Raw genomic sequence first — 27,995 nt, forward strand, 5'->3', positions numbered from 1 at the left:
CAACAATATGTGTTCATCTTTTTCGGTGGAATATGAAAAGAAATCTGAGAATGCACATCCTGGGCAAAGCCGGGTACTTATGCTAGTACTGAAATAAAGATGACTTGGTTGATTGACTAAAATGTCTCTCAAGGAACACCATATGAAGTCTCACGACACATTATTCGAGACCTGTAAAAGATCTGACATATTTTCCTGAAATTGAGACCACGGACAACGGAGTAGCCACTGAAGCGACCCATGCTTAACTGTGCCTGATGGAATCATCAGTATGCAGGAGGCCATGAAGCTCAGTAAGTGCAGGAAGGCAGAGGCCAGAACCTGTTCCTGCCATTAGAAGACATGAACCATCTGAAAGATGTTTAGCATTCGGTCCTTGGGCAGGAAAGCCCTGAACAGGCCAGTGACAAGAACCGCAGGATACATTTGAGGGTATGTGATGGCGAAACGTAAAATTTCTAGAAGTTATGGGAGAAGCCCAAACTGTGCAACAGTCTGCACATGCAGTATAGGTGTGCTGACGCCTGATCGGTGGAGGGAGCTTGGACGAGCCAGTCTTCCAGGTAAGGAAAGACAATGATACTTTTGCGGTGAACCGCAACCACTGCCAGCAGGCCTTTCTGGGTACCGAAGAAAGACCCGAGCAGCAGGACTTTGGACTGTTTTTGAAAGACCCAACTGCAAATCTCAGGTACTTCCCATGTTTAAGATGTATGAGCACATGGAAGCAGAAGCCGTCCACATAAGGGCCTTGGAAAAGATGTCTAGGATCTTTAGCTTGAAGGTCTCCCATTTCTATTGGGTGGAGGATTGAGGGCGAAATGGTACCTATTGGGATGAATCACCTGAAGCGTTCCTCAATCAGTGGCTCATCTTCTTCTAAAGATGAAGCACAGTGTTTTGAGGAACCACTTGGAAATCGGGACCAGTCTACCTCCCCGGCTCGTTCCGCACTCAGTGACTTAGGAGTCCTCTTATCTTTATGATAAAAGGTGAATATATCTGCTACACACTCCTGCAAGTCGATGCAAGGTTTGGCACAATCCACAAAACTGCTGTTGTGTTCCTCACTCAAGCAGTAAAGACACATTCTTTGGGGGGGTTCTCCTGCAATTTGTGCAGGGTTTAAAACCCACAACCTTACTAATGTAAGAGATTTTAGTGTATTGTATCAAGAGTGTCTCTCTTCCCTGCTAATTTGCACACAGCGTGCCATTTCGAGTGTCCTTACACCACCATGTAAGAGATTCTGATCATACTGCAAAAGAAATTTAAAAAAATATAATATTCAAGAAATATATAAACCAAAGATTCAAAACACTTTCAGAACTCAAATTAAAAGTCTCAAATTAAATATGACTAGCATAAAATCTTGAAATGTATTGACTATCCAACTGATGAAGCAGCAGAAGCAGAGAAACATGTTGGAGTACCAAAGCTTAGAAGCACAGAAGTGATAAACAATGAAAAAAACTACAAATATATAAAAACAATTGCTCTCCTTCTTGAGAAATTAAATCTTTTTATTCAATCATGGTTATTCTTGTGTATCCAACTAAACACTGTCCTCCTTGGCTCTCTGACCGTCCGTCGGATTAGGTGCAATGGTCGGCTGAGCAATGGCTCATAATCCCCATCAGATACACATCGCCAGGCATGGGGGACAGGGGTCACCTCTCAGCCCTCCAATTACTGCCTGTTAGGCCAAGTTTCTATGCAGTACCCTTTGGGACCACTAGACACAACTCTGACCACAGGTATAGGACACCCAAACTTTGGTATAAGATTGTACTACACAGTTTTGGTAGCATGTTGAGAAGGCAGGCTTATCTCAAGAGGGGTACATGTGAGCAGTAGTGGAGGTACACAAAGATTTACAGTTACAGGTATTCAAAAACTCTTACACTCAAAGCTTCTTGCATAAACAATTATTAATTTATTTATCAGTAAGTTATAAAGCCTTCTTTAGAAGGGAGCAATATTATAGTAACAGACAAATACACTTCAATACTGTACACTCTTAGTTTCTAAATCAGTAAAAGCCCTTTTGGGATGACCTACAGACACAACCTACACCCACAGGTGACTTCAATAACAAAGTGCTAGGGACATTAATATCTTACTCTCGGCATTTAGAATACTTTTAGGAATTGGTAAAAGGAAAGGGTTATTACAACACAAGAGACCACAAATATTCTTCAGCAGGCAAATACTTTTAGATACCCCCAAGAAGAGTCATACAATTCAATAGGCTAAGCCAAAGTCAATGGTCAAAAGTCTTGTATAGGATGAAGCCCTTCTGTTAAGTAAATGGAAAAGTCTTTGCACACGTTCTTAGGAGTCTTTGATGAAAAGAAGAATCAAATGTAGGGCCACAAGCTGATTAGACTTGTGAATTGTAGAGGTTTCACGCAATTCTACAGTAAGAGGTAATTTCTCTTAGACTTGTTTTACAGTACCTTAGAAATGGAGAAAAGATTCAGCTGATGACTTCTGTTCCTGTGCAGCTCTGCAGATCTCACTGTTCCTGGACCTCAGTCGTGGGGACAAGAGGGAGGACGTTGGGGGACTCCTGCAATGCACTGGGACAGTCAAAACTTGCAACCGGCAAACTTCACTTTCAGTGGCTGTTCAGTGTTTCAACTCCTTGCATCTACCGCAAATAGCAACACTACGGTTGCTGGCTGGCGAGGTGGACTTTCCTTGCTTCTGGTGTCCCGCACTCTGTTGAGGGAGCTCAGGCTTGGTCAGTCCTGCTTCTTGGGATTCCGGAGGATCTTCCAAAAGCGCTAGGCCAGCTTAAAAGCAATGCACACAATCAGGTGTTCCTCTCCCTGGCTATACGGTTTCCATCAGCAACTGTGTGGAAATTCAACCAGCTCCGAGATGGATATCCAGGTGGCTTACTTTGGAGTTGATTGGTCCCACCAACTCAAAAGGGAGAAGCTGACCTTGCAGGGGCTTCTCTGTCGATGCGAACTTGGCATTTCAGCACTGCAGCAGGGCTTCACTGGGCAAACCAACGGTCCAGGAGTTGCAGTATGCGTCCTCTTCAAGCTCCTCTTCGGTTCCTTCGTCCAGTGGTCGACTCCGCCTTCCAAGCCAAAGGACTCGCTTTTTATTCAGTTCTCTCCCATTCATTCCAGCCTAGATGTCAATCACCCAGCAGGGTGGCTGTCCTTGCCGGACAGTCAGCCTGCCAATCACCACAGAGTGCATCTGGGTCTCCTAGGAGAATAAGCACAGGGAGTTTCGGGCACCTCCCTCACTTCCTGCCTACCCCAGACACTCTGGAGCCAGAGGTGGGCTTCACTCCTGAATCCCGCCAAAGGCGAAATGAACAAAGAGACCTGGTTTGACGCGCAGAGAAAATCTCTAGAAGGACCTTTTCACAAAGAGATGGCGAAAAAAGAAGACTGGCCATTTTGGCAAAGATGTCTCCCGCGGTTGCTTTACAGCAGCAGCGAACACAGCCCGTGTTAAATGCAAATCATGGTAGTTTAAACAAAACCACTGCCATCTGCCATTCAATGAGAAAAGGGTAACATAAAAATGTTACATGAGAAGCTAGACAAAGAGGATACTAAGTAACCCCTGCAGCACTCTATTGTAAGATAGTGTGTGCTGGGTCTAGCAAGTTACAATGGTAAGTACAGTCAATTTCACTTTACTGCTCTGGGAAACAGTAGTTTATCCCAGAGAAGGTAGTTAAACCTTTCAGAAATCTGGAAGACTTCCCTGTGTCAATGCACTGAAGGTGCTGTGTGACACAATGTAAAAGATGATGCCTATGGAGTTTGTCAGACTGCACAACCAAATGAAACACAGAGGTAAAATTCACAATAAAATACATTAGAGAGTGGTAAAAAGGGTCTCACTCTTTCCAGGTTAAAAAAAAATCAAGTACTCAAAATCCAGCAGAGTTGCTGGGGTTCTCCAGGGTGGAGGGAATTAGCACATTTCTGACAATTCTCCATAACACTGGCAGTGCAGCATTAAAAGTGTTCACATCCATCCAATCTTGGATGGCCAGCCAACTTCCTTTTGTGGCAATACACGATCATGGAGGTGGATTTGGATGTATGGTATACTATCCAGCTCAAACTGGATCCCATTCATGCAGTGGCATACTTTGTGGGCTCCATCCAGAACCCTCAAAAGTGGTCAACTACATACGGCCATCCCTGTGTAGAAAACAGAGGAAGAAGATCAAAGCAAGCCAATCGGTTGAGTCACAGGGCTTACAAACAATGTGGTTGTCCTGCTGGCTAATACCCACACAAAAGAAGCTACTTTGTTGTAGACAATGGTGACACAATAGTGCCATTATATAAAAGGTAGAGACATTGCCATCAGTCTGTACCAAACATGGTGCTTGCAAGAGCAGACTAACCCAGAGACATGAAATGGAAGGCAAAAGATATCCCTGCCATGATGGCTGAGATGCTGCCCCATAGGCCAGAGCTCTAAAATGTAAAAGAAATAATCGAAAAATAAAGGATCCGAGTGCTGCAAAGCTTGCTCAGAATCTTTGTAAATGGGGTAGGCATTCGTCTTGATGTCAGCAATGTTGTAGCTGTGCCTGAATAGTCCCAACACATGTTCCTGTATAGTGAGTGTTAGGGAGAATTCTCATAAATGTGCCAATTCCCTCTACCTTAGAGCCCTCCAGCTCTTTTGCTAAACTTTGGGACTTTGAACTTTTTAATTCTGTTGTTTTCTGCGTTTGTTTTCTTTGATTATGGAGTTTTAGCCAACTCCATAGGCATCACCTTTTCATGGGTGTGACACAGCACACTCAGTGCAGTGACACAGGGAAGCCTTTTTAGGCTGTCCCAAGGTTTAAATACCTTCTCTGGGATAAACGAAGGTTTCCCAGAGAATGTAAAGTGAAATTGACTTTACTAGTCTTTTCAAATTCCTAGACCCAGCACACCCTACCTTACAATAGAGTGCTGGAGGGGTTACTTTGTATCCCCTGTGTCTAGATACTCATCTAGCAGTCAAATGCTACCCTTTCCTCTCGAAATGACTGTTGGCAGTGGTTTTACAATGAACTACAATGATTTTTCCCGACTGCGAACACCGGTAGCGTTAAATCGCGGGAGCCATGTTTTTCAAGATGGCATCTGAGCCCCCTTTGTTTAAACAGGTCTCAGTCTTCTTTTTTCAGAATTTCTTTTTGGAAAGGTCCTTCTAGAGTTTGTCTCTGCGCGCCAAACCAGGTTTGGCCCCTTTGTTCCCATGCCTTTGGCGCGCTTCAGGACTGAAGACCGCCTCTGGCGCCCGAGTGTCTGGGGTGGGCAGGAAGTGAGGGAGGTGCCCGAAACTCCCTGTGCTTAGTATCCTAGGAGACCTAAATGCACTCTGGCGTGATTGGCTGGCTGACTGTCCGGGAAGGACAGCCACCCTGCTGGGTGAGTGGCAGCTAGGCTGGAATGAATGGGAAGCAACTGGATAAAAGGCAAGTCTCTTGGCTTGGAAGGCAGAGTCGACCATTGGAACGAAAAAACTGAAGACGAGCTGGAAGAGGACGGCTGCTGCAACTCCTGGACCGTTGGTTTGCCCGGTGAAGCCGTGCTGCAGGTCCGAATCTCCAAGTTCATCTCGATAGAGAAGCCCTGCAAGGACGACTTCTCCCTTCGAGTTGGTGCGACCAATCAACTCTTAAGCCGCCTGGATACCATTCTCTGAGCTGGTTTTATTTTCCTCAGAGTGCTGCAGGAAACTGAATAACCAGCGAGAGGGACACCAGTTTGTGTGCTTTTCTACAGCTATCGGAATCGAAGAAGCGCCATTTGCCAGCTTTTGAACCAGTCCCCACGCAGTGCAGGAGTTCCCAGACGTCCTCCCTCTTGTCCCCACGACTGAGGCCCAGGAACAGCGAGATCTGCAGGAACTGCCAGGAACAGACGTCTTCAGCTGCATCTTTTTCTCCATTCCAAGGTACTGTGAAAACCCGACCGAGAGAACTTACCTCTCACTGCGAAAGTGCGTTAAACTTTGGCAATTTACAGGCCTAGTCAGCTAGTGACCCAACATATGATTCTTTACTTTGGCAAAGACTTTTCCGTTTAACAACCAAAACCGTTATATCCTATACAAGACTTTAGCCCATTGACTTTGGCCTAACCTATTGCATTGAATCAACTCCTCTGGTGAACTCAAACTATTTGCACTCTCTAAGAATACTTGTAAGCCTCTTTTATTAACCTATGCCTTTTAGCTCCTACTTCAAATGCTCTAAATGCCATTTTGCTCCCCCTTTAAAGTAGTTTAAATACCTCAGAACTGGTAGTATAAAGTATTAAGTATATTTTTGTGTGATATAGATTGCCTCCTTCTAGTGAATGTTTTATAACTGACTGTGAAATAAATTAATAAGTGTTTTAACAAGAAACCTTGAGTGTAAGAGTCTATTTGAATACTTGTGATTGTAGACCTCTGTGTAACATTATTACAGCTCTCATTCCCTCTTGAGATAAGCCTGACTGCTCAGCTCTGCTACCAAAATCGGTGTAATACAGACGTATACCAAAGGTTGGTTTTGCTTACACCTGTAGTCATAGTTGTGTGTAGTGGTCCCAAAGGGTACTGCAAACAAACGCTGCCTAATAGTGAGTGAGAGGAGTCTAGGCTGCAGGGGCATGTCCATACCGGCCAATGGCAATTTATGCATTTAAATAACAGATTCTATGTCCCTGGATGGTAATTAATGTTGGCACAAATGCTCCCCGTACACCACTGGTCGGTTACAATCCACAGCAGCCTATCACTACTTCTGCTTGCTGAGGAAGTTAGGGTCCATATCTTGTGTCCTTTGCTTGATTCTGTACGAATACTTCCCCTATGTTCTGCTGAATTTCTTGGTCACCGGTGTACTCATTCAAAAGAGTTTAATAGCACCCCGAATAGTATCCATGGGTGTTATTATATAGTGATTACAGAAATGGCGGTTAGACTGTTTGTGGTACTTACCTTTGGACACAGTTGAAAAACACGCATAGAAAGGTGCTATATTCAGGTATTAATTATTAGAAGGCTACACATTTAGGGGGTTTATTCAGAGTTTGGCAGATTTTTTTTAATACTGCTGAAGAAAGTTACCAGTTCAGAAGGTGGTACTCCTACTCAAAGTTTACCACCAGCAGATGATATTTCTGGAATACCTCCTGTGCTATTTCAGAAATACTACCTCCGATGGCAGCATGCAAAACTTTTTAAAGACATTTTTTCAAACCATTTTCAGCATCATTGTAAAGGAAGACATTGATTATGTACACTAGTGGCTCATCTCTACTGTTGATTTTCGTTATGCCCAAAAGTGTCCTTTTCTGCATTATATGGGTAAGGTGGAGCGAGGTGGCAATCAGAGATGCCCACCTTTTTACCCCCTCAACATGGCCATTCGTAAAAACATTTTTCACTCTACTGAAGGGAAGCAGCTGTGCTTCTGTTATGTATAGTAAATAGAAAGATTTCAAAAATGTGGGTCCAGTTTGGGTTTTTAACCGCCACTGTCAAGGTGAAGATAAAAATAGGTTGATTTTCTGAACAAAGTTCAGATATTCCCATGGAATACCACAGATATTGTTTGATCAAATCCTGAAGTGGGGGGTCGGGGGCGGTACAATCCATGGTATTTGCCAAATGCTGATGATTTTAATGTTACCACCCAACTCTGATGACTGACCCCCCAAGTCTGTGATTGTTTTTCATTGTCTTGTCTAGAACACTCTTCCCTTATGTGACCAACCAAATACACACATGTAAATAACACCAGCTTCAGATATATGGCTACAAAGTCTTATGAACCCAGATACATACTTCCACCTATAATTTAGGATGTCACAAATACACTCAAACACATTAACACAATCAGAGTAACTGAAACACACACACCATCTTATTTGAAAACACACAGATATATGTTGCCCTTGCTCCCTCTCCGTCACCAAGTCCAAGGCATATCCCCCCTTACACGTCTCTCTGCTTCCATGAGTTCAACACCAGCAGCAGACTTTCCAAGAAAGTGTAAAGTGGGAGCACAAAAAAAGCTGTATCCACCGTCGTCTTTTGCTCTGCATTATCCAAGTGCAGAACCCATACCCACAATTACCAGCAAGCCTCCCAGGCACTGCTTCTTATCGTGTCTAGCAGAGGCTGAAAAGCAAATCAAGACAGTCTACTGTCTAGCTCTAAGCCAGGGCTACGAAGGTGGTGAGGGCTAAGGAATAGGCTTGGTGTGATGGGCAAGTAAAAGTGCGAGTGACAAGAAATTGGTGATTGAGCAATGTGGGTAAGGGAATGAGGGGCATGCATGGTAAGGGAAAGGGACTGAATTTAAAGTTAAAGGATGCAGCAAAAGGGTAACAAGGTCTGGAAGTTAATTTTAAGAAATGGGTGGCATTGAGCATGTGGTGCAAGGGAAGGACGCCAAAGGATGATGAGTGATTGAGAGTGAGGTACATATCTGGAATGGTATGTCAGCAGTTTGACTGTTGCTGAGTTCTATGTCTGACCTGCATGCCTTTGCACCCGATGTGCGACCCCATTCCTTTTTTCTGACTGAGTGATTCATATTTGTTTCATGAACGTATGTTTCAATTACTACAGCTCTTATATTTTTTCATGTTGCTTTATCATGTGACTTGATGCTTTGAAAGCACACACATGTACAGACTAAGATTATAATTATAGTACATTTTCATTACATAATCTTAGTCTCTTTTACAGATGTATTTACCTCAGGATACAGATGATTAATATGCTTCCCCCTTGTGGATATATTTTTATCTTGAAAACCACATTTATTGAACAGTATACTAGTTGGATCTATGTGATTATTGCGAGAAAAAGAAATGTCGATACTAAATTACTGAAGCTATTTTTTTGTAACCCCTTTTTACACCATATATGCAGGGAGTCCACTCACAGCCCCCGCTCCTCCCTCCACCTTTATTAACCTAACCCCCCTCCCATATATATAGGGTAAAATGGGGGTTTCGAAATTCTGTATTTTGGGATTCTAAATTATTTCATTCTTTATTTTGGTATGATCCCTGCTAGTTTAGCCCTTGGATAAAAACTTTGCAGAAACATTTGTTTTGGTTTCTAATATTGAAGATGGCATAGGAGAAGATGAAGTCTCACCTGCTTTCTGAATTGGAAACTGTGGAACCAGGAAGACAAGGCTCAAATCCCCACTTTCCACACTTCATACATTACGTGATCCTCAGCAAATCACTTTTCATCACTGTGTCTTATTTTCCTTAGCTATCTGTAGCGAAAGCCTCACTCATATGGGTTTATACTCTATAAGTAACTTGTACAAACTATGTTAAACAGACTAGTGAGGCGGCAGGATGACAAGTGGGGGTCTAATGTTGTGGGGGGTGGGTACACAGGGCACCGGTATGGGTTTTGTGTTGTGGGCCGAGAAGGCAGAAAGCCAGGTGTGGGTCTTTAGCCATTCCAGATCATGTTCGACTCTGAGAGCAAACCTAGCCCCCCCTGGTTCAGTAATGGCTTGGCTCTACCAATGAATTCTCTAGCTTTGATACCTCTTTACATTGTTCTAAAACTAAAGATTAAATGAGAGGAGATATAGCCTGCTTTCAAATTACAAACTGTAACACACTGAAAACCGGGCTGAAATCACAGCTTTCCCCTTTTCACCAATTATATTATTCTGTTGAAATAATTGTTCTATGTTTTGTAATTGGGAGAATTTCCAAGGGTCCGTGTACCTAAGAAACCACAAACATAACAGAAAAAATGGTTGCATAAAAGGAAAATCTCAATAATGTCTACTATATATACTTGAGAATGTATGGAAAGGGGAGAGGTTGGTGTTGAGATTACTTGTTTTGGAAGTTGATGCCGCAGCACTCTGGGCTTGGGTGATGCAATATGGGCCCGAAAAGTAAAGTTGACCCCCAGGCCAAATGTTTCCCCGTCCTCCCCGCCTGGCAGCCAAAGGGACTACCAAGTAGACACTCTAGGATATTGCAGCATAAAATTAAACATTTTGTGGCATAAAAAAGCAATTTTAGCAGTACAAAAGTATAACTTTGCAGCACATTTTCTTTGACTGGAGGGTATGAGAAAACCAAGGTGTAAGAGCCAGAGTGCAAGAAAGTGCCACTGTGTGTGCATGGCTGCAAGAGAGCCATAATTTCATTATTTTCACATTTTGTATGTTGTCTCCGGTATTAATTTATCAGAAAAAGACCCAGATGTGCCTGGCTTGACAGAACATGGCGTGTTTTGATTTACCTTTTTTGTTTGACATGCATGCCGGTTCATATTAACTTTATTGATAGTTATCACTTGTAATATTTCAAAGATTACATTATATGACTCAAATTCTTCAGTCACCTACAACCCACACACTCACCAATTCTCCATCACTGATTAGACTCTAAAACCTCTCACTCTGCCAATTATGTGTATATCGCTGACACTGACACATTGCCAGGTTACAAATCACACTCCACAGCCCTTGCCACACTCCCAAACCGGATCCTAGATCTCACCTCTCCAGTTGTTGTACTCTCCAATACTTCATTCTTTCTCAGTATCGCTGTCACAGTCCCCCCTTGTTCCCTCAGTCTCTCATCCTTTCTTCCAGTCTATTGCGCTCTCCAGTCCTCACTCCCACTCTGCTGTTCGCTCCTTCTTTCCCAAGTCGCTCCCTCTCTGACCTCTGGCCCAACGTTCATTGCTCACTCTTAGACCGATCACTCTTTATGGTCTCTGGCCCACTGCTCTACTAGCCCACCGCTCACGCTCTGGCTCACTACCCACTCTATGACCAACGCTCCCTCACTGGCCCCCTGCCCGTCTCTCCCCTCTCTAATCCACTGCTCACTCCATGACCTCTTACCCATTGCTCTGCCTCTGGCTTCTTGCCCATCGCTTTCGCTTTAACACACAGCTGCCACTGGCCTTTTACTGATCGCTCCATCTCTGACCCACTGCTCCCTCTCTCCACTTCTTTCCCTCTTAGCACTATTGTGAAGATTATGTGTTTTTAAAATAAATAGCTGCTTGTGAAATAATGGACGTTTTCATGAGTGTTTTTTCAAAAATGACAATTTTTTAATTGTTCTTTTTCAACCAGTCGATTTTGCAGGCGTTCTAGTGATAGGAAAATATCAAAACTGGGGGGCTGACCAGGGCAGCCAGTTTAAAAAAATGAGCTACAGTGGTAAGAGCAGTTTAAAAAGAATGTCAATTACCTAAAAACAAAGTCCAGAGAAGAAGTAGGCCAGCGTAAATACTTAGGGGTCTTGCCATGTGACGGTTAAAAGCAGCAAAGTTGAAGAAACAAAGGATTAAATGTAGATTGTTGTGTGAAGGAAGTGTTTACTCTCAATATGATGTGCGAGTACAATCTGAAGATTGAAAGAGACCAGGGCCTCTCCAATCTCACTGGGCAAGGGGAAAGGCTTATACGAAAATTGGGGTGTATGCTGCACTGAATGCTGCAGCTTTGTATACTATCTCTATATAAAACTGTAGCCGAGGATTCTCAGCCTCGCGGCAGGGAATATTTAAATCATGTGGATATATTAAAGATCCAATGCGGGAAAATAAGCATAACCATGCTCTCACTGAAACATGTGCCCATCCGAGGACTTCCTGCCCATGGCCACCCTCTCAGTGCATTCATGTCCACCCCCTTACTGACTTCAATGTATGTCTCAGTGACAACTTGTGCCTATGCTTGCACTGCATTCACACACATCTATCAATATCTACCTATTCCAAACTCCAGACACGTGTCCAACCTCTCATTTCCAATTCATGCCCAACCAAGCATGGACTACAGGCATTTTTTCAGCATATCTGTACCAGCAGCCTTATGGCATACCTATTCCACCACAGTACTGCCTGCCTGTACCTGCCACACAATGCCAATCCAAGCCCATACTAGCAGTGTCTGTGCCTGCCCTAGCACTACTTGCCTCTGTCCACCCCCCATTGTCTTCCTGTGCATATGCTAGCACTGCCTGTGCCCACCACTTCCCTACCTTTGACAACCAGGCGCTGCATACTGTGCTTAAACTAGCACTGCCTACTGCTCTCTTACCCATACCTGACTTTGCCCTCCCCTACTGACTACCTATACCCACCCAGGCACTGCCTGTGGCCACCCTGTCGTTTCGGCCTGTAACCAAGCTAGCAGTAACTGCACCCACCCAAGTACTCCTGCCTTGTGCCAGACTGTCTTTCACCTGCACTTTCATCATAGCAGCCTCTGCCCCTCATGTCAATACCTACATGTGCATATCCAATCAGTGCTTGCCAGTGCTCAACTACTGAATGTCTGTCAGTCTCCTACTAATAAAGCCACGTGACTCCCCTATTATTGGTGCTCCCACCTTCCTGCTCCCATGTCTGCGTATGGCCACACTGTCTGCTAGTGCACACCATACAAGAACTGTCTGTAATTACCCAATTACTGCCCGTTACCAAAACCCTCAATGAGTGCCACTGTCTACACTCACATCTCTCATGCTTCTTTTAACACAGATAAATACTGTAGGTGCCTAAATCAAGGCATGGTTGGTTTTCATAAAATCCATGTGTGTTTGATTTTCAAAGAGCATGACAAAGCATGACTTATCTTACCAGTTTAAATGCTCTAGCTGGAGCTGCCTGAGAGCCCGTCTCATCCAAATATGTCTCCCATGAGAAGTTCTTGGGGTCTTTGTAACCTGTCAAACGTAAGAATGGTGATTTTCTTAAGAGGAATTTTGATTACTTGTTACAGCACTACCGCAATGAAATGGTGGTGGAGGGCTTTACAGAATACAAAAAAGCAGCATGCGACTTTAAAAGAAGAAACACAAAGAAATCCAAACTGAGCAATATAATATTAGGAGAAAAACAAATCAAAAGTTCACACTTTACATAATCAGAAGTTCCCAACTTAACCCACAACTAAACTGACTAAAACATCCAAATCGTTTCCAATAAATAGTTTCTTAAGACCCTTTCTAAACAGAAAACAGGGTATGTGATGTGAAATTTACAGAAAAGTGATTCCATAGTTTGCTGCCAGTAAGAGCGGTGTCGGAAGCGGCTGCACTCGCATATACGTTGATCATTGGGAGCAGTACGGCTCGATGCCGATACGTGCCCTTCCTCTAGTCTGAGGACCTCCTCTAGTCCTGTGTGGTTCATTGTGGGGGAGCTGCTGTGTGGGCGAAACACTCGGGGGCCAGTTGGGGGCGAAGAGCTGCATCATACGGTACAACGCGACTTTGAATCCTGAAGACGTGGAGCTATGACCAGTGTCTAACCGGTAAAACCGGCGACACGAGTGAGGTTTGGAGTTCCGGGAGACCCGGATTGCCTTATTGCCTATGCCTTGCTCTGTTTTGCCTGTGTTCCCAAACCCGGTCAGTGCCCTCCAGTGCCACAGTGCCCCAGTGTTACTTGTGTCCCTGCCCCTAGTGGTTTGTGTTTCGTGCCTGTGTGCTTAAGCAGTAATTAGTTCCCCTCACCGCCCGAGAAGTCTGAGAGAGGCTAGAGCTGGCTAACGGTTAAGAAAGACAGCCAATGACTATGGTGGTAATGGTGGTATAATAGTCACCTACCACCCAGTTTGTCTTTACCTGAGTTCGCTATCTAGGGCCGGGTGGACTGGCTTGGGTCGTCATCAGTGGACTAGTACTTGTCACAGTAGTGTGTCACATTTTAGCATCCAAAGTGTGCACAATAGCAACATCAGTACCTGGCTTGACCATAGCACAAATACAAATCGTTATAGAAATGAACATTTTTTTTTATTTACTTGATTTAATCAAATTAATGATTTTTACAAGACGAAGGAAAGAAGACAAGAAAAGAAGAGAAGACAAAAAGGAAAAAAAGTTTTCTTTTTGATGCAGTAAAAACACGCTTTCACTTATTCCCTAGTTCTGAAGCATTTCTGGGCTCTCTTGCTGGTTTAAGGATCCGAGGATCTGTTTCAGTGTCTGTGCGGTAGCGATTGGCCAAGAAGTTCTTTCACCGCCAATAAGTCTCTTCCACCACACCTGTTCATCCTGGGTGTAAAAGGCGGACAGGTGCCCCTGCAGGTATTTCGAACCTATGGCCTTGGTTCCCAGGCAGTTGAGGAGCAGATGCCGTATTGTTTCAATTTCTTCATCTTTTTGACAAAAGCGACATTTATTTGAATTGGTTAGGCCTCTAACTGCAAAGATCTCGTGGGTTTCAAGTAGATTTAGACGGGCCCTCATAAAGGTGTTCCTTACTGATTTACTAGGACATTTTTCTAGGTAGTTTGGAACTGAGTTTAGTTTCCTCAGCTGTGGAGGAAGGTGACTAGTCGATTTGTAATCTGCGGCACTGTCCAGAGTCTTTATCCAGCCACGTTCCTCCATCTTCCTTTTAATCTTCATCGGATTTTGGATGAACTCGGCCTCAGACGATTGAATTTCATCCAACTTTGCTTTGCAGGTGTTTGCCCATGTTTTCAGCATACTGCATCGGGAGCCCACGGTTTCCTCTCTGATTATGCTTAGGATATTTGGACAGACGGGCAGCAGTGTTTTCCTGTAAAGCATCATACTGTTTCTTTCGATATTCGCTTCCAGTGAGAGGAGGCCGAGTTCCCGTCTGATTAGGATCATTGATGTAGATTTGGGGAGACCCAGAACGGTACGCCAGAAGTAGCCTTCCAACCTGATCCATAGCTTCCCAGGTATTTGGGGCAGAGTCTCCATGGCATAAGTTAGAGATGGCACCACCTTAGATCGGTAAAATCTTATCATGGGGATCAATGAGAATCGGCCGTACTTGTTGTCCAAAGCCCGGGCTTGGGCAGAAAGTTTTCTTGATTTTTCCAGAAGGGTTTGTTGCAATGCTGTGTTTGTTCCTGAACTGTCAAGGGTCACACCAAGGTATTTGAAGTGTTGTACCTTTTCGAGTACCGAGCCTTCTAGGAACCAGTTCAAGTGTTCCTTTCGCTTTTGTGTTTTTTCCAGAAATAGGACCTTTGTTTTTGCAACGTTGATTTGCAGGTCATTTCCATGAATATAGGCAGCCAGGTTGTCGAGAAATGAAAATCAAGAGTTTGCGTTGTTTTGGAGTGAAGCCATAAAGACAGGGAAACAACTCCGGAGCATTCTGAATCCATGCAAAGTTCCGAAACATGCACCAAACATTAAGAAGGGCAAAAAGGAGTTGAGACATGCTGATGAGTACTGGTTTCCACAGCAGCCTACGATCACCGGCTTCTTTCCTGCAGCAAGCCATCTTAAGGCTCAACCCATATCAGAGAGGTTGCGACCCTCCTACCCTGGCGAGGTTCCACAGGTTAATGATATCGGTAGACACGTTCAACAGGAGCCAATGCCAAATACCAGCTTAATAAACACTACTGCCACAGGTCTGGCAGAAGAGTCTGATAGACAAATGCCAGGCACCCCCCAATCACTTCATAACAATGGCTCATTGTTGGTCCTCTGTAGGAACATGAAACGTAATTCAATGGGATTCCCTGCTGATAGTCATGTCAACGAACTTCAGGCTAACATGTCTAGCAGTCTGAACCTCGAAGTGCTGGCAGCTGCTGCAGAGCCAACCAGCGATATGAGCCATGATGAGGATGGTTTTGCGTATCCTGCAGGACAGCAACCATATTACAGGGACGATGCCTATAACATCTCTACTTGACAATATCTATTTGAAAACCGACTACCCAGAGCTCTACCGAGTGTTGTCATGGAACATTGCAGGCATCACAAAGCATTTGATTGATTCACAGTGGTGAGATCTAGTGTGTTCCCAAGATCTGATAACTATGCAGGATTCGTGGTCGCTCGCGGCACACGATCTCCAGTGGTATGTATCGTTCCATATTCCAGCAGTAAAGGGGACGATAGGGTGTTGGAGAGGCCAGAAAGTGACCATAATCCGATTGTAGCCCTGGCTAATGGGCCACTCTTTGGCATAAGAGGGGAGGGCCATAAGTGCAAGCCAACTAATGGAGGCAGGCTTATTGAGCAGCCAGATTGGTTCTAATCGTGTGTGCTAGGTGTCCCAGGGATCAGGGCTCGAGGGCCCTTGTGGCTGCAAGAGCTCAGTACCATCAATTACTTAGGGGGGGCAAAAAGGAGGAATACTCTGACTCTGGGACAACCGTCTCTAGACAGTTAAATACGGGGATGCCAAAGGTTTCTGGCATCATGTTAATGCAGGATATAGAAGGGTGGACTTCCCGGCGCAGGATATGATCCCTGAGGCGGCTTGGATCTCGCACTTTGGAACCCTGTATAGTAGGCTCCAATGGCCCTAACCAAGAACCCGCTGCTCTCTATAGACCAGATGTGAAGTGCCCCACTGGTGCCGTCGATGCATGATATCAAGAGGGCAATAATGACCAAGAAGCCGGGTAAAGCCCCTGGCCCTGATTTAGTTCCCATTGACTGGTTTAGGCAGGAACCAACTATATGGCTACCATGTCTGCATAAGCTTTTTAACGCTCTGGTGTTCGCTAAAAGGGTTCCATATTCTTGGACACAAGCAATTCCTGTCCCCATATTCAAGCAGGGTGACAGGGACTGCCCAACCAACTATCGCCCAATCTGAATCTTCGATGCAGGGGGGAAGATGTTTGGAAAGGCAGTGTTGCGTCACTTGGAGGCCTGGTGCCAGGAGCTGGTTTTCAATGAGGTGTCAGCACGGTCGACCAGGCCCTGAGGCTGTCGTTGATATTGCAGAAGTACACTGTGCTAAAACCTATGAAGATCTACGCGGTCTTCGTGGATTTGAAGACTGCTATTGACAGTATACCGATGGCAGGCCTGTGGGCCACCCTGCCTAATTTAGGCCTGCCATCTGGCATACTGGGTGCAATCCAGTCACTGTACTGTAATAACAGAGCAGTAATTAGGTACACAGAGGGTGGCCAGGTATCCTCTAGAATAAAAATTGAGGCCGTAGTATGGCAGTGCTATGTTCTTGCCACAATCCTGTTCTGCCACCTTATTAACAGAGTGAACGAGTTGCTATTGGCCGAAAAAGACAGACGCCCCATCTCTAGCACTGGAGAAAGTCGCTATTCTGTTTATTTGCTGATGACGCAGTATTGCTTTTCCTGAGCCCTTCGGGGCTAAGGAAGCAATCAGCCATTTTTGAGGCATTTTACGCAGCCAATGGACTCAAAATTGATTTACAGAAAACTCAGTCCATGGTGTTTAGCAAACCCTGTGAAAAGAAGCACCTCTGCCTGAAAGTAGCTTTGAGTGGCGGAACAATTGAACAGGTTGTGAGCTTCGATTATTTGGGGGTTTGTCTAACGGCCAATTGCACCTGGACGGAACAGGTGAAGCGGGCGGGTTTAAAGTTGGCCAGGAACTGTGCGGCCATATCCAAATTCATCCAGGCGCATGCGGCGGGGCCTGTCAGTGTAACCTTGCAAATGTAGAAGAGCCAGGCAAGACAGGCAGCTCTGTATGGGGCCAAGCTGTGGGGTATCTGCAACTTAGCAGACCTCCAGGCTGCAAAACAGAAATTCCTCAAATCGTTCTTGGGGCTCCTTGTGAGTGCAGTGCACCAAATACTCTGGTACTGTGGGACTTGGGCCTACAGAGTATTGTGTCTATATCTCTGCTGAGGCCGGTGTTCCTCTTGGCTAGACTATGGTCCAGTGGTAAACTGGCTCAATATAGAAGAGCGTCAGTGGTGTTTTGGGGTGCCCGGGTGGCCCAAGCCTACCTTGCAGGGAGTTGTCTGCCTTCGGTATGGACGGCTACGGCTGTATCCGATTCTATCCCGAGGAACTTAGAAGGCCTGTAGGATTTAGATGGGAGAGAGATACTAGAGTGACCCTTGCGCACTCAGCCACTCTAGCTTCCTACTTGGCAAGGAAATTAACATCAGGGTTTGAATGTTACCTGGATTTCATGCCCCCTAAACTAATAAGGGCCCTGTACATGAAGATGCGCATTGGCATATTGCCTTTGGCCTCTCGCAAGCATTCTTGGATTGCGTCTTATCCACCCACTTCCCATTTTGTCCCAGTGCGGTTGAAAGCATTGAGCAGTTTTTTCCTGTCCAGCCTATAAGCATGCGAGGAAGAAATATTTGCTACCCAGTGTTAGGAAGAATTCTCAAAAATGTGCTAGTTCCCTCCACCTTTGCTGGATTTTGAGGACTTCATATTTTTTAACCTGTAGAAGAGAGTGAGATCCTTTTTCCCACTCTCATGTATTTTAATGTGATTTCTGAGCTCTGTGTTTCTTTTGGTGATGGAACCTTACAAACTCCATAGGCATCATCTTTTACATTGTGTCTCACATCACCTTCAGTGCAGTGGCTCGGGGAGGTATTTTAGATTTCCTCAAGGTTTAAATACCTTCTCTGGGATAAACTACTGTTTCCCAGAGCAGCAACGTGAAATTGACTTTACTTACCATTGTAACTTTCTAGACCCGGCACACACTATCTTAGGGTGCTGGAGGGGTTACCTAGTATCCCCTTTGTCTAGCTTTTCATGTAACAATTTCATGTTACCCTTTCCTCACTGAATGGCTGGTGGCAGTGGTTTTGTTTTAACGCTCGCAGCTGCAGTAAAGAACCTAAGGGTGCCATTTTTGTCAAAATTGCCCCAGTCTTCTTTTATTCGCCATTTCTTTGTGGAAAGGTTCTTCTTGAGATTTACTCTGCGTGCCAAACCAGGTTTGGTCCCATTGTTCGATTTGCCTTTGGCGTGATTCACAAGTGATGCCCGCCTCTGGCTCCAGGGTGTGTGGGGTAGGCAGGAAGTGAGGGAGGTACCCGAAACTCCCTGTGCTTAGTCTCCTAGGAGACCCAAATGCACTCTGTAGTGATCGGCCGGCTGACTGTCCGGAAAGGATGATTGGGTGATTGACAGCCAGGCTGGAATGAATGGGAGAAAACTGAATAAAAGGCGAGGCTTTTGGCTTGGAAGGCAGAGTCGACCACTGAACGAAGGAACCAAAGAAGAATTTGAAGAGGAAGCCTGCTGCAACTCCTGGGACTGTTGTTTTGCCCGTGTGCTGAAACTCCAAATTCGGAACGACGGAGAAGCCCCTGCAAGGATGACTTCTCCCCTTGAGTTGGTGGGACCAATCAACTCCAAAGTAAGCCAACTGGACATCCATCTTGGAGCTGGTTGAATTGAGTTGCAGCTCGAAACCGCATAGCCAGGGAGAGGAACACCAGATTGTGTGCATTGCTTTTAAGCTGGCCTAGAGCTTCAGGAAGATCCTCCAGACTCCCAGGAAGCAGGACTGACCGAGCCTGAGCCCCCTCAACAGAGTGCGGGACCCCATGAGCAAGGAAAGTCCATCTCGACAGCCAGGAACCGCAGTGTTGCTATTTGCGATAGACACGAGGAGCTGAAACACTAAACAGCCACTGATTTGAAGATTGCCAGTTGCGAGTGGTGACCGTTCCATTGCAGTGCAGGAGTCCCCAGAAGTCCTCCCTCTTGTCCCCACGACTTAGGCCCAGGAATAGTGAGATCTGCAGAGCTGCACAGGAACAGACTTCTTTCTTTGAGTTGGTGGGACCAATCAACTCCAAAGTAAGCCACCTGGACATCCTCTCTGAACTGGTTGAATTTCCACAGAGTTGCTGCTGGAAACCGAATCCCCAGAGAGAACAACAGCAATTGGTGTGCGCTGCTTTTAAGCTTGCGAGCGGTGACCCTCCCATTGCAGTGCAGGAGTCTCCAGAAGTCCTCCCTCTTGTCCCCACGACTGAGGCCCAGGAACAGTGAGATCTGCAGAGCTGCACAGGAACAGAAGTCACCTGCTGCAGCTTTTCTTCAATCCAAAAGTACTGTACAAAGTCTGAGAGAACTTACATCTTACTGTAGAGTTGCTTGCATCTTCTACTACTGCCCATTGACTTTGGCCTAGCCTGGTATACTGAATGACTGTTGCAGGGAACCAAACGTATTTGCCTGCTTAAGAATACTTGTGGTCTCTTGTTCTAATAACCTTTTCCTTTTACCAACTTATAACAGTATTCTGAATGCCAACAGTAAGATATCAATGTCCCCAGCACCCTAGCTATTGAAGTCACCTAAGTGTGTAGGTTGTGTCTGTGGGCCATGCCAAAAGGATCTATACCAATTTAGAAACTAAGAGTGTACAGTATTGAAGTGTATTAGTGTGTTACTATTATATTGCTCCCTTCTGAAGAAGGCTTGTTCTAACTGACTGATAAATAAATTAATAATTGTTTATTCAAGAAACCTTGTGTGGAAGTGTTTATCTGAATACTTGTCACTGTGAATCTCTGTGTAACTCCCCTACAGCTCACATTGACCCTTCTTGAGATAAGCCTGGCTACTCAACACGCTACCAAAACTGTGTAGTACAAGCTTATACCAAAGGTTGGGTTTCCTCTACCTGTAGTCAGAGTTGTTCGTAGTGTTCCCAAATGATACTGCACATAAACTTTGCCTAGCACCCCTAGTTATGCTCTAATTCTAAAAGGGCATTTTTGGTTTTGCGTTTCGGTCTGGCTCGCGATCCATCCTAGTATGCTTTTCAGCATGGGGCATTTTATGTTGGCATGGGAGAAGCGACATAGGCAGATGGTTGTTGGAGGGCTGGTTTTATCAACTGTAGCCACAAAGCATAATTATATTTAATCTTTTATAATGTGCATTCTTTTTACTCTTAGCATGTTTTATACCGCCTTGGTTTTATCGTATTGATGTATATTATTGTTTTTCTGCGCATTTTTATGACTTTTATGACCTATCACTGGTCGAAATAACCTATTTATTGATTGATTGATTCCATAGGTGAAAACCAAAGGAAGAAAATGCCCAATTCAATTACTAATCTCTTCTCACCTGTCAAGAAAAATCTTGGGCTGAAAAGTGGAAGTACTCCTTAATTGGCATACAACACCTGATACCTGCAGTTTACCACAATTGTCAACTGGAAATCAGCAGAGAATGACCTTAAAGATCAAAAAGCAGGATTTTAACTATATACTTGCTGGGACTGGCAACTAAAAAGGCTAACGTACAGGGAGATGAAACTTTTGTGTTCCCTTTATCAAACTGGTAGCAGAACATAACATTGTTTTAGGTGGACACAGGCAAGAACAAGCAGGACCACCCAGCGAAGAACTCACCTCTGTCTAATTACAGTACTTGATGTGTTGTAGTAGTATGAATCTAAAAGTGGCAGCCTAACATTAGTATGGTTTCTCACTTCCCTGGGTTCAGGAGAGGAGGGTCACTGACCCACAACTAGACAAAAAGAGCTTCCCGAAAGCTTTCCATCGCTCACCTAGTAGTGGATGTGGCCAAAGTACAAAGCAACGTTTAGGGCAAATCGGTAGTTAAGATATAGTATAGCACAAATAACATTCAATAAGTGAATGCCCAAAAAAGAATAGTACTTTATCTTCTGTGATGATAAGAAGTGTTGTGCAGGTTACAAGTACGGAAACTTTATTACAAGAGCCTTTTTATATTATGTGGTTGGTGTCACTGGCAATGTCCAAAAGCCTGCTAATACTCCGGATATCAACTCCATTGTCTGGAGGGTGCCTTTTAAATCCAATCGTCTCAACCAGAAGAGTGCCTTAGAGGAATTAATGGAACAGACAGGCCTACTTCTGATTGGCAGAGCATGGCAGGGTCCTAATTCTGCAGATGTTGTCCCTTTGACTGCCGGTGCCAGCACCCACATAGGCCAAGTCTGTCTGCCAGGAAAACACAGACTAAACTGGAAAAAGAGGTTAAAGGAAAGTTCTATGGTCAAACAGTGACGTGGGCCTAGTGGGTACTAGTACTAGAGGTACTAACAGTTAGATCAGTTTTCCTAAAGACCACTTGAGGTAAGACTCAATACAACTATTCCTTGATATACAGGTCCCCAACTTTTAGTATAATTCTGTACTACCCAAAGGATTTGGTAGAATCGAAGAGCAGCCAGGCGTATCTTATGAGGAGGATGTTAGCTGTAGGTAAGTACACTGAACCCAGTGAATACAATAGTCCAAAGAAACTCTTACACACTGAAAGTTATTTAATAATATAGATGTATTTTATATAAACAAGGCAGATAAGTAAATACTATTTAGACTAACCAATACACATAGGAATTATTCACAATACTTTTAAAAGGTGACTACTTCCATTGTAGTTGCTTGCGATTACAATTGTTACAGAGAGTGACACTAATGACAGTTCTACCGTATTATCGGTCCTACCGCGCACTCCCATAGATTACAGATAAACGGCAATTGCATTCATGTAGTAAAGTCACATCAGACAGTCTGTAAGAAGGAAAGGGATGGTTATTCACACTTGCGCAATATTATATGTTCCAGTAACACTTTTAAAGGCTTCCAATGCTTTGTAAGTCCAATCCCTAACCAACAAAAGGTCAGTGTAGGAGTAGAACAAAACGTCCTATGTAGCAGCAGGAAAGGTAAAATTCCTCAGTCACTAGAATAAAAATGCCTAGCAAGACAACACAAATTATAGGGATCCTGTGAAGGACACCCGAATAGGACACAAGCTGTCAACCCTGGGTCAGAGTTATGAGTGGACACAAGCACCTTGTAATGCACTCCAGTCACACTGGTGCGACTCTTTGGCTTAAGGTAAGTGCTACCTTTAGCCCCACAGTACCTTAGGTTAGAAGACGTAAATGCAGCTGGATTCTCTGCTGTGCAGCAGAGACAGACCCGGTCTCCTGAATTCCTTGGTCTGGTGACAAAAGGAAGGACTCTGAATGGGATGTCACAGCAGCAGTCGCGAGAAAGGACTCACAGCTTGGATGTCTTCTGGCTCTGCCGCCGGTCTGCGGTTTTGTTGCGCATTTTCATCCGCTCCAACAAAGGACTGTTATTGAGCGGTCGATCTTCCTCGGTTCTTCAGGCCTGCACTCTGGTGAGGGGACTTGGATGAGTGGCATCATGCCTCGGAGGACCAACCAGAGTTCACGAAAGATCTGGGCAGATTCGTTTATGCCAAAACGTTGCACTGCAAATGGGTTGGAGGTCTGCTGGTAGACGCGATTTGCAGCCCTGGAAGGTCACAGGAGATGGCTCCATTTATAGTTCGTCTTGGCGCTGGTTGATTTCACCAGCCAAAGGGAAGGAGTCATCCTCCGACAGCAGTGGTCTCTTCACAGTTACGGGAAGGGACTGCAGGCGTCTCTGGTCGTCTTCAGCTACGGATCTTCTGTTCCAGTGGTCGACTTATCTTCTACCTCAGGAACCTCACCTTATATTCGGATTTCCCACCTACTGCTCTGCAAAATCTCCCAGCAGTTTACGCTAAGGTGTGGGCGGCTGTCCAATCAGGAGAACTGGTTCCATTCAGGAACTCTGGCAGACAAAGGGCAGGAGAGTGTTAAACTCCTCCCCTGCTTCCTGCCTTCGCAGACACACTGGAGCCTGGGCAGAGACAAGCAAGGGTTCACACCAAAGGCAAAACACACACACAGACCTCCCCCCTCCCAGAATGGTAGAAGAAGGGCTAACAAAGGACAACCGCACTATAAATGGTGAAAAAAGAAAGGAGTCACCATGTTAGTACATAGGTGACACTATTGTGCATAACCGAGACTGTGAATACATTCTGCGGCAAAATAAATAGCACAATAGTTGTTAGAACACATCCACTGCCACCAGCCATAACTGTAGGGTTGTCACTGTGACTAGAAAGTCACAGGAGCTAAGAGAAGGGGGAAACAAGTTATCCCCTTAGTTAGCACGCCACATAAGGTGATGTGTGCTAATCTCTCATAAGAAAGTTTTAGGAAGGATACAAAGTATCAATCTTTCCTTAAGAACAGTAGTTCTTAGGGAAAAGTAAATCGCAAAGGAGAACCCAAAGGGTCCCCAGAAATACTGCACATAGGGTGTTGTGTGCTGCAAAAGTTAAAGAGATCTGGAGGAAAGCAGATTCCACGGAATAAAGTAAAACAAAAAGAAAAAAGTTCCCAAAGTCAGAGCAAAATAGAATGAATGAGGGGAAAATGGCTCCCCTCATTTAGAATAGAAAAAAAAATGTCCAGTAGTGCTGGGGGTCCCGCTAGGAGAAAGCATAGAACTAATATATCTCCCTAGCTCTAACAGATACAGTAGACTGTTTAAATATTTGAAAATCTATGGGAAGATAGTGGATAAGATAGTTGGTTATATGCCAATGTACTTTTTCTAAAGTATTTAAAACACGAAAAAAAGAAAGTCTTTTGGTGGTTGAGAAACAATATCCAGAAAATAGAAATATGAAGTTCTCTGCACTTTTTGCTTGTTCTTTATGATGCCCTGACCATTTTCCATTGGAGTTACAACCAGACCTCACTGGGGATGTACTCCTATAGGGATGCAGCTCTTTGGGGACCCTGACTGCCCTTAAAGGTGGGAACTACTACCAAGTTGCCCATTAGTCTAGCTGGGTCAGTACTGTTACCTAGACAGTTGAACTGGTTCTAGTTGGTGTCAGTATACACTAATGCAGTGGCTCCACAAGTATGAAAATGGCTTAGATCCCGTGGCCACAAGACGGTTTGCTGGGATCTAACCCATTTTCATACAGTACAGGGTATACATACCATTCCATTGGTAACAGAAGGCTACACATTTATTTGGCGCTCGCCGTACTTGTTTCATCTTTATGATCAGGAAGCCCAGAATTTTTCGAGTTGACTAATTAGATGACAAGGGATCGGAATCCAGTTATAATATCGAAAATAAAAAGTCGAATTCAAAAATTTCGAAAAAAAATCTGAATGTTTTTTTTTTAATGTGTATTTTTTTTGGGTTTAGGTAGTAAAAATAAACAGGGGGTCAGGGGGCGAACCCCCCCCACATTACATTTTTTTTTGTTTTTTTTAAAAAAACACATTCGAAAACAAAAAACATTCTTTTTTTCCACATTTTTGCAGTCGACATTTTCACTATAAACCGGGATCATTATATCCTGGTTCAGACTAAGACAGGAGCTTGTTCATTTGTGACCCGTATATATGCCACAGGGAACGGTAGTGGTTCTATTTCCTTAAATTGCGACACTTCATTAGATCATCACCAAACCCATACAGAGGGAGAGTGATTTTCAAATTGAAGTTGCCTTGATAACGACCGTCAGGTCGAAGCACGTGTCGGCTGTTCCAATAAATAGAAAATTGAGACCAAATGGATCTATACAATTTGAATGACTATTTGCCAATTAAACTATGTAACTTGGAATTTTAGGGTCTAGAGCGCAGTACTGCAAAACATTTTGTTCAGTCATTGTTTGGAGTGTGTCTTTTGGGGGGGAACGCATGCAGTATCCGCTGCATTGGACCAGTAGTTAACTATTGTAAAGGACAAGCGCACTCCAACCGGCTACTCCCTAGAAACTTTTTGTTACTGCCCACAAAAGAGAGCCCTTCGGCTACGACCGCATCGAGTCACCCTACAACTCACCCCGGGCCTCGTCAATGCGACGCTACCCTTCATGGAACCCGAACAACTCGTATCATTGCTACCACAGCTCATCTGGATTCTGCCCTTGGGACGGCCCCTCCTCAGTGCTCATACGACGCTTGGATCGCAGCCCAGTGGAACCAACGCGGTGGTGACCAGGACAAGTCTAGGGACACCGCACACCCCCAACTGGCCAAAGCCAGAACCTTTATTGGCGGGCCAACATAAAAACGACCCTGTCATCGACACTCATCTGGGAATGCCCGTCTGGAAGACCCCTCAGCCTTAAGGGATACAGTGAAGGACACAGGCTGCTGAACGCATCTGCCCCATCAACAGGCAATAAACACACCAGATGCTGACACACATGACCAACTCACAGGCAAACCCCAGCAGCCCGGCCCAAAGCGATTAGTCACGTCACTTGAAGTGTGGCACTCCCACCAAGATATCCAACATCGCCTCGCAACCAAGCCTGTCTCTGCACTCCTGGCTTCACCAACAGCCTAGCCTAACAATCTGGGGAACAGCGATCACAGCCCCCTGTAGCGCCAGCTCATATATTGTAACAGCTGCTCATCTCAGAGTCCTCGCAGCCGCCCATTACCCTCAGCGAACGACTCCTACGAAATTGGGACACCCCACACGCCGGAGTACAGACCGGAGGACGCGGCACGCATCACTCTTCGCACAATACGTGGCACCGTCCAGCGCAAGGGGAGTGACCCTGCATCCCTCCCCATTGAAAGGAGCTGAGCTGATACAAAATTACCTTGCTGGGTCCATACACAAGAACTTCAAACCCCCCCTGGAAATCCCAGTTACTGATCGCTGGACTCCCTAGCCTTTCCGCACAAATCATACAAACCTATTTCCATATGCTGCCAGTGAGGCAATCCTCGGCACAGCACAGATCCTGCCCGCCACCTTCGCCTTGTAAGCACTGCATCTACAGTCAGCCCAGCATGGGTAAAGCCGACAAATCCCTGAGGAAGCTGAACTTTGAGCCGAGCACCATAGTGAAAACCCCCAAACAGCACCCCCAGCTGGAATCCCCAACGCCAGCAATGGAAAACGATGAAGAACTGTCTCAGGCCCCGGCCTTGGACATTCGTGAGATCCTCATCAAACTCAAAGCCGGCATTGGTAATCTTGATTTCAAACTTGATGCACCCTCATCCCAAGTCGACCTACTGCAGCACCGGCTTGACAAACAGGTGACAGGCTGGGCACGGTCAAACAGAGGGTCTCAGACCTTGATGACAGCAATGCAACACTGGTAAACAGAGTGGCGGCTCTAGAAACTTAAATGAAAGCGGTGGTCGCCAAAAACAAAGACCTAGAAGGGAGGGCCTGCTGCAACAACATCAGGCTGGTGGGGGTGAGGTAGAGGCAAATCCCACTGAAAATGGAGGACTTTGTTGAGAATTTGTGTAAAGAGTTCTTTGGTGCGGCTGCGTTCTCCCAGACATTCGTTGTTGAAAGAGTACACAGGGTGCAATCCGACCGCCCAAACCCGGGGACCGCACCTCGCCCGATCATCGCCAGACTGCTAAACTTCAAAGACTGCGACATGATCCTAAAACTCGCAAGAGACAAGGGTGAGCTACAATATGATGGCGACAATGTTCAAATTTACCCCGATTTCTCATCTGCAGTCCAGACATCGCAGAGATCCCACACCGGAGTAAAGCGCCACCTGCGAGACAACCAAACGCAATACTCAATGCTGTTTCCAGCAAAGCTGAGGGTCCAACACGCTGGAAAGGCCAAGTTCTTCACCTCAACCGAGGAAGCAAACGTTTTGAACGAAATTGGTTGCCAGCCCCGAACAATAACTCAAGACCACAAAGAAAAGACCGCGCCAGGAGGGACCCGCCATGACGGGCCGGAGTGCCATTCTGCCTGCTCACCACGGCCTGTACGCCTCTCTGCACTCGGGCACAACAAAAATGTCCTTTTGAAGGGAGCTACTGACCTTGGATGGGCACTAGCGGCCCAAGCGCTGCATTATCTGTTCCTTATCAGTTGGGGGGGGCTGCCTGACAGGTTGGGGTTTGCCCGTGTGAGGGAGGGAAGGGAAAGGGATGGCTCCTGCCTACACACAAGTGGAGTCACCCTTTGGGTTTTGGGAAACAGTTAAGTGAGCACGCCACATGTGGACCCGCCCACCACCGACCAACCCTGCGGTCAATCTTACACAGCCGGCACACAGGTACACCAAACGCCACAGCACCTGCCAAGAGCGTCACTTTAATTCGACACTATGACAAAAAAATTCCGCTCCATGCACCTGACCATCACCGGAGGTCTCCAGGGCCAACCACATACAGACCACATGTGAACACAAAGTCGACAGACATTGAAACTGTAGAGGGCTCCAATATCCGCCACGAGAACAAGTACTACCTGTTGCATTCAAGCTAGTAACCTGGAATATCAGGGGGGGTAACAATCGACTAAGACACGGAAGGTATCCCAGTATCTTCGTAGACATAATATCGATGTTGCACTCATTCAAGAAATGCACCTCCTTCCAGCATCTGAGGGCA

The 27,995-nt window shown here is 45.3% G+C and overlaps 1 protein-coding gene across 5 annotated transcripts in view; it reads right to left on the reverse strand.

The window, feature by feature from the left end:
• Positions 1-27,995, reverse strand: part of L3MBTL3 (L3MBTL histone methyl-lysine binding protein 3) — a 1,294,236-nt gene that overhangs the window by 514,283 nt on the left and 751,958 nt on the right. For all 5 annotated transcript variants that reach the window (XM_069622999.1, XM_069623001.1, XM_069623000.1 and 2 more), the window contains one exon: positions 12,640-12,725. In XM_069622999.1, coding sequence (XP_069479100.1) covers positions 12,640-12,725 — 86 coding nt within the window. The remainder of the gene's footprint in view (positions 1-12,639; positions 12,726-27,995) is intronic.

Source organism: Ambystoma mexicanum, chromosome 11 (genome assembly GCF_040938575.1).
Source record: "Ambystoma mexicanum isolate Mex_15411 chromosome 11, UKY_AmexF1_1, whole genome shotgun sequence".
Lineage (NCBI taxonomy): Eukaryota > Metazoa > Chordata > Amphibia > Caudata > Ambystomatidae > Ambystoma > Ambystoma mexicanum.